This window comes from Orycteropus afer, unplaced genomic scaffold (genome assembly GCF_000298275.1).
Source record: "Orycteropus afer afer isolate SDZICR_OR568_19922 unplaced genomic scaffold, OryAfe1.0 scaffold00264, whole genome shotgun sequence".
NCBI classification, from domain to species: domain Eukaryota; kingdom Metazoa; phylum Chordata; class Mammalia; order Tubulidentata; family Orycteropodidae; genus Orycteropus; species Orycteropus afer.
In genome coordinates this window covers 2,273,428-2,281,513 of record NW_006921851.1, presented here as the reverse complement: position 1 = coordinate 2,281,513, position 8,086 = coordinate 2,273,428, and the positions used below count along the sequence as shown (strand labels likewise).

General features: G+C 40.4%; 1 protein-coding gene across 1 annotated transcript in view; it reads right to left on the bottom strand.

The window, feature by feature from the left end:
• GALNTL5 (polypeptide N-acetylgalactosaminyltransferase like 5) overlaps nt 1-7,422 on the bottom strand; it is a 130,382-nt gene extending 122,960 nt beyond the window's left edge. Inside the window, exon 1 of the mRNA XM_007950140.1 lies at nt 7,164-7,422. Within this exon, the coding sequence (XP_007948331.1) occupies nt 7,164-7,422 (259 nt within the window). The remainder of the gene's footprint in view (nt 1-7,163) is intronic.
• Between the last annotated feature and the right edge of the window lie 664 nt (nt 7,423-8,086).

The window sequence follows — 8,086 nt, the reverse complement described above, 5'->3', positions numbered from 1 at the left end:
GCAGCTGCAATTGGAGTCACCACCTGATTAAGTTTATGATAATCTACTGTCATTCTCCAAGATTTATCTGCTTTTTGCACAGGCCAAATAGGCAAATTAAATGGGGATGTGGTGGGAATCACCACCCCTGCATCCTTCAAGTCCTTAATGGTGGCAGTAATCTCTGCACCCCTCCAAGGATGTGGTATTGCTTTTGGCTTACTATTTTTGTAGGTAGAGGCAGTTCTAATGGCTTCCACTTGGCTTTTCCTACCATAATAGCCCTTAGTCTACATGTCAGAGACACAATGTGGGAATTCTGCCAATTGCTCAGTATATCTATTCCAATTATGCATTTTGGCACTGTGGAAATCACTAAAGGATGGGTTTGGGGACCCACTGGACCCACTGTGAGACACACCTTAGCTAAGACTCCATCAATAACTTGACCTCCATATGTCCCCACTCTGATTGGTGGGCCACAATGATGCTTTGGGTCTCCTGGAATTAGTGTCAATTCAGAGCCAGAGTCCAGTAATCCCCCAAAAGTCTGATTATTTCCTTTTCCCCAATGAACAGTCACTTTCATAAAAGGCCTCAGATCCCTTTGGGGAAGGCTAGGAGAAAGACTGATATTATAGGTTTTTGGCAATGTAGTGGGACATGGCCTCCCCTTCATTCAAGCAGTTGTGGGTCTGTAAACTGACTCAAGTCTGGGAATTGACTGAGAGGTTGTGACTCTGTGTTCTGATGATTCAATCTAGGTTGCTGTTCACGTGACCTGGAATTCTTCTGTCTATACAGATCAAGTAAAAATGTAGTAGACTTGCCATATATTTCACTATTAGGAACACCATGAGCAAGTAACAAATGCCATAATTCCACATGAGTCAGACTATTCTGATTACTGTTCTGACTCTGCTGTCCATTATGTTAACCATGCCCACCTTGGCTTTGTCAGTTAACTGCCACTTGGCCCCTACTACTACAGGGTCCAATAAGCCCTAATAAGTTAAATGTCTTAGTTCAATTAGGGCAGTTCCCAGTGTCAAATCAGGTTTACATAAAATAGCAATCACAGCAGTCTTCAAGGATGCTGGAGCTCCCTTCACAAATTTATTCCTTACCGTACTGGTGAAAGGTATGTTTTCCGGACTCTCCATTTCTGGCTCTACGGGTCTAATCTGATAAATCCATTCTAACAGGCCAATTTCCCTAAGCTTCTGGATACCTTCTTCTACATTATACCAAGACAGGTCTGGTACCTCAACTTAACTTAAGGTAGGCCACCGCATAATACATGCTTCAGTAAGCCAACCAAATAAACTATTAGATCCTTTCCTAACCTCTTGAGCTGAAACATTGAAAGAAGAATCCGTACTTCGTGGACTTAAATCAATAAACACAGACTGATCCAATCTTACATTCCTTGCACCATTATCCCACACCCTCAGTAGCCATTTGAGTACATATTCTCCAGGTTTCTGTCTGTACATGTTAGCAAAATCCAGTAGGTCTTTTCTGGTGTAGTGTATCACCTCCTTAGTCACACTTTCTATTTCACCTTTTGGGGCTCACTTGGACTTAACTTTAGTTATAGGTCTAGCGGCAACAATGGGTGGTTGGGGCAGTTCCTGAGAGCATTCAGGAATGTCTTTCATGGCCTCTGCCTCAGGCAATGACTCAGCAGGAACAGTTGGGCTAATCCCATCAAATTGAGGTGGAGGGGATAATGGCTTTACAGTAATCCCTTCAGATGGGAGGGATTCAACAGAATTTACAGGCTCTGTATCCTGATCTTCCTGACTATCTTCTGCCCATATGTCACCATTCCAGGTTTCAGGATCCCATTTTTTTCCCAATAAATACCCTCACTGTAACATCAGACACCATTCTGGGTTGGTGATTTAACTGGCATTGTAATTCAGCCACCCTTACAATAAGACTCTGGGTTTGGTTTTCAGCAATATCAGCTCTGTTACTAGAAGATGTAAGGCAGTCTTTCAGGGCACAACTGAAAGCTCTGAGGTCTTTTATGTGGCGCTTAAGCCAAGACTCAGCAACTCTGAGCTCATCTCCCTTTTTCACCACTTTGTCTAGAATAAGTAGGACCAACCAACCAGCTTCCCTATACTCCTCATGCTGACAAAATTGCAGAAAAGTATCAAATATCCAATCACCCAGAGTGTCACTTCTCACAAGTACTTGATCTATTGGTGGTGCTATTTTGTGTATTAATGTTGCCACCTCACACCATGGATTAGCAGGGCCCTCTTTACTGACAGAGGCAGGGTCACTAGTGTCTTTATCATTAATCAAATTGGAGAACCAATTTAGGAAGCCCATCCTTATGATTTTGTCTCTCTAGAACCACTCTCGGTACCAAATGTGTTAGACTGGGTTCTCTAGAGAAACAAAACCAGTAAAGTTTATATATATGTATATATGGAGACATTTATATTAGGAAAATGGCTCACACACTTACAGAAGCTGGCAAGTCAAAAGTTCCTGGATCAAACGTCAAGCTGGAGGCTTTTCCACGTCAAGCTGTAGGCTTTTCCTGACTCTTGCCGTTGCAGGGGCTGAGTAGCTCAAGGCTGGCAGGCAGTACACCAGCTGTTGACTCCAACGAATGACAAATCCAAGATCTCCAGGCCGAATGGTGGATTGTTCACTCATGGAAAGTTGTAGGCAGCACAACAGAATCCCGATCCACAGAAGAATGTCTCCTCTCCCAGAATGTCCACAGATATACTGGAAACAGGCCACACCCCTAGGGAAACTCCCCTTCAATGGATTGGCCACTCAAAACATAATCATCTGATTCCATCATGGGAACAATCACACCACAACAGCTCAAACCACACAGAATTGTGGTCCAGCCAAGTTGACACACAGCTCCAACTATCACAGCTCTGGAGTGCAAAAATAACTAAGACACATACTGCCCTGCATGACTTTTGGTAAATTATGGGAAATGGACACGTGGCAAATAATGTCAATGTTGCTGTTGTTGTTAGGTGCCGTCAAGTTGTCTCCAACTCATAGCGACCCTATGCACAGCAGAATGAAACATTGCCCGATCCTGTGCCAGTTCCACAATCCTTGCTTTGCTTAAGCCATTGCCACAGCCAGTGTGTCAATCCATCTGGTTGAGGGCCTTCCCCTCTTTCATCGACCCTCCACCTTACCAAACATGACATCCTTCTTCAGGGAATGGTCCCTTCTGACAACATGACCAAAGTAGGTGAGATGAAATCTGGCCATTCTTGCTTCCAAGGAGCATTCTGGTTGCACTTCCTCCAGGACAGATTTGTTAGATCTTTTAGCAGTCCATGGTACTTTCAACATTCTTCTCCAGCACCACAACTCAAAAGCATCAGCTCTTCTTCGATCTTCCTTATCCATGTCCAGCTCTCACGTGCATATGAGGCAATTGAAAATATCATGGTTTGGGTCAGGCGCACCTTAGTCCTCAAGGAGACATCTTTGCTTTTCAACACTTGAAAGAGGTCCTTTGCAGCCAATTTGCCCAGTGCTATATGTCATCTCATGTCCTGACTGCTGCTTCCATTGGTGTCGATTGTAGAACCAAGCAATGTGAAGTCTCTGACAACTTCAATCTTTTCTCCATTTATCATGATGCTGCTTATAGGTCCAGTTGTGAGGATTTTTGTTTCCTTTATATTGAAATGTAATCCTTACTGAAGACTGTATTCTTCAATCTTCATTAGTAAGTGTCTCAAGTCATCCTCACTTTCAGCAAGCAAAGTTGTGTCGTCAGCATATTGCAGGTTGTGAATGATTCTTCCTCCAATCTTGATGCTACATTTTTCTTCATATAGGCCAGCTTCTCAGATTATCTGCTCAGCATACAGATTGAACAAGTATGGTGAAAGGATACAATCTGGACGCACTCCCTTCTTGATTTTAAATCATGCAGTGTCCCCTTGTTCTGTATGAATGACAGCCTCCTGGTCTATGTACAAGTTCCTCATGAGTACAATCAAGTGTTCTGGAATTCACATTGAGTGCCTACAGTGCTGCATATGTTTGCTGAAACATCTTGATGGGTATTCTGTCAGTTCCTGAAGTCTTGTTTGTTGCCTGTGCCTTCAGTGCAGCATGGACTTTTTCCTTCAATACTTTTGGTTCTTGATCATATGCTGCCTCCAAAAATGGTTGAATGTCAACCAATCTTTTTGGCACACTAACTTTTATTATTCCTTTTAGGTTCTTTTGATGCTTTCTGCATCATTCAGTATTTTGCCCATACAATCTTTCAATATTGCAACTTGAGGCTTGAATTTTTTCTTTAGTTCTTTCAGCTTGAGAAATGCCAAATGTGTTCTTCTCTTTTGATTTTTTAAATCAGGTCTTAGTGTAATTGATTATAGTACTTTACTTTGTCTTCTCAAGCTGTTCTTTTTGAAATTTTCTGTTGCTGTTTTGCTTCATCATTTCTTCCACTCATTGTAGCTACTCTGTATTCAATAACAAGTTTCAGAGCCTCTTCTAGTATCCATTTTGTTTTCTTCCAGTCTTTTTAATGACTGAACTCCGCAACTCGTCTGGTCTTCAGTCATTGGTACTTAATATGCCAAATCTATTCCTCAATAGTCTTTAAATTCACAAGGGATATACTCAAGGTCTCACCCAAGCAATAATAACAAAGTTCAACAAGACAGAAAACAACAAATACTGACAAGGCTGTGGGGACACTGGAACTCTCATACAAAGCTGATGGGACTGTAAAATGGTGGAACTGGTATGGAAAATGGTATGTTGTTGTTGTTGTTATGTGCTGTCGAGTTGGACCCAACTCATAGTGACCCTCCTTGGGTTTCTGAGGCAGTATCACTACAAAAGTAGATTGCCCCATCTTCCTTCCGAGGAGTGGCTGGTGGGTTTGAACCTCCAGCCTTCTGGTTAGCAGTCAAGTGCCTTAGGCACTACGCTACCAGAAAATGGTATAGTGCTTCCTTATAAAGTTGGAAAAAAATACCATCTGATCCAACAGCCCCACTACTAGGTGTATGTACTAAAGAACTGGGAGCTGAGACATGAATAGATATATGCACACCCATGTCTATTGCAGCACTATTCACAATAACAAAGAGATGGAAACACCCTAAGTGTCTATCAATGGATGAATGGACAAACAAGCATTGTGTGTGTATACACACAATGGAATACTACGTAACATTAAAGAATAATGAAGACTCTGTGAAACACCTAATAACATGCATGAACCTGGAGGACATTATGCTGAGTGAAATAAATCAATCACAGAAAGACAAATACTGGGTGAGTCCACCATTATAAAAAGTAAAGAAAAGGTTTACCCATGCAAAGAAACATTCTTTGATAGTTACCAAAGATGGAAGTGGTGAGGAGGGAAAATTATTAGCTAGGTAGGAGACATGTACTAATTTGGGTGAACAAACAAACAAAAAAACTGCCATCGAGTCGATTCCGACTCATAGTGACCCCTCCTTGTGTTTCTGAGGCAGTATCTCTACAGAAGTAGATTCCCAACCTTCCTTCCAAGGAGTGGCTAGTGGGTTTGAACCACCAACCTTCTGGATAACAGCCAAATGTCTTAAGCACTACATCACCAGAGCTCCTAATTTGGGTGAAGGGAAAGGCAATATATACATAAAGGGAATTACCAGCACAATATCACTAAGGAAAAAGAAGACATGGAGAGGTGCACAAGATTTACAGACAACAAAAGTAAATACTGTTACATACACAATCCTGCATTATCAGTAATAAAAAGTATTGATCTATGAGTGGATACATAGGTAGATAAGATGAACAGGTATGTGTAGGCAGACAGGACCATACCCACAAGCATACATATGTTTGGCAAACAATATTTTTACATACATATTTGTATGTGCTGTAAAATTACCCATGTATGTATTAGAACTAATGAGAGAAAAGTCATGAAAACTTCTTAACCAAAATCAAACACCTTGAGGGAACAAATCACTGGGCCTGGGATCTCAGGACCATGGTTGTGGGGGACACCAAGGTCAATTGACATAACAGTCCAGAAAGACAATGTTCTACATCATACATTGGTGAGTAGTAACTGGGTCTTAAAAACTTGCGAGTAGCCATCTAAGGCACAATTATTTGTGTCTCCTTGTTCGGCGCAAGGAAGAGTGAAGAAAATTAAAGATGCATGGAAACAATTAGTCCAAGGGACTACTGGGACATGTGAACTTCCACTTCCACAGCCCTGAGACCAGAAGAACTATATGGCTACCATGGCCAACTGCTCTGAAAAGGATCATAAGAGGAGGTGTTGGATAGAGTGGGAGAAAAATGTGGAACAAAATTGTAAATAATAAAAAAGATCAGGCATACTAGTCTGATAGAGACTGGTAGAACTCATGAGACTATGACCCTTAGTCACCCTTCAAGCCTAGAACTGAATTCCCACCCATAGCTCAACTTGCAGCCAAACAATAGACAGGCCTATTAGATGAACAATAACACCAGGGATGTATGCACTCCTTAGAACAATCAACCATAAGATATCAAAAGAGCAGGTTTTGCCCAGAGTTAAAGCTCAGAAGGCAAGAATAGATAGGAAAGAAAGGCAAATGGAAATGACAATCACAGGGAGGAAGTGGGGAAAGTACTATGACATTGTGGGGACAGCATCCAATGTCATGTGTATGAAACAAAACGCGTATGAATAGTTGATTGGAAAACCAATTTGCTATGTAAACTTTCAGTCAAATCACAATAAAAAGTTAAAAAGTAAAAGTATACATACAGTAGAACATTTCCAAATATATAAAGACACAATACTACATATTGCTTAGGAATAATGTATGAAGAAGTATAAAAAGCAATAAGAGAATATCCACCAATTCAGGGTAGTGACTCCTTCTTGGGTTAAGAGGGGGAAGGAATAGAGGCGAAGTTTCTCTGTAACTAATTTCTTTGAAGAAAGTGAAGCTATCTCATGTAAATAGGGAAAACTATGTTAAAAACTGTTAAATTTGTTTGATGAATATATGAGTACTTGTTTTATTGTTTTCTGAACATGTATATACTATGTATATAAATGGCTCTAATAAGGATATTCTTTTATAATTCAAAATGTTAAATTTGTTCTGTATTTTCCACTTGAAATGGCTAACAAAGAAAACCAAAATACTTACGGAATTTAATAAATGGTTTCTGTTCTTTATGTTCAGCTTCATCAGACCTTTCGTCTTTTAAGTATGGTTTTGGTTTTTGCTCTGGGCCATTAGTATCTTGTTGATTCACCTGTTTTTCAAGGGACCAAGTTGATTCAGGCTTCTGGACTCTCTTCTGCTGGTTCCCATAATTAGGGTGAAAATAAATAAATAACAGAGCAGTCCAGATCCAAAGTATAATGGACGCATAGGATAAATATTGAATTATGTTATTTTTCATCGTAAACCTAGCTTTTTTGGAGGTTCATTTTTCAATTTCCTAAATCAGAAGGATATAAGAGACATTATGTTAGATATTTCAATGTAGGTCATCTACTTGGCCTGAATTCAATTTTGTGTTTTAAAAACAGAATCATTTTGATATTAGTCCTTATTCTATATGCAGATAACATAAAATACATGATTATCTATTAATTAGCAAAAAATTTAAAAGTGATATTCATAAGATTACTCAGCATCAAAATGTGTAACATGCTTATAAATCATACAGTGGCGTGTACAGTCATTGGTCCACACTCTGAGTATACAGCTAAGTATATAGCTTATCCCTGACTTATGCCCAATCCATCTTGTAGTGACAGCACAGATCTCTATTTTAAAATTTAATCTGATCACTAACCATTGTTGTTGTTGTTATTTGCCGTCGAGTCGGCCCCGACTCATAGTGACCACTCCTTGGGTTTCCGAGGCAGTATCACTATGGAAGTAGGATTGCCCAACCTTCCTTCCGAGGAGTGGCTGGTGGGTTTGAACCACCAGCCTTCTGGTTAGCAGTCAAGTGCCTTAGGCACTATGCTACCAGAGCTCCTGATCACTAACTAGAGAGTAACAAATATTAAACTTGGGTGAAAGGAAAGGCAACATGCAATAAGGGGAAGGCCAGC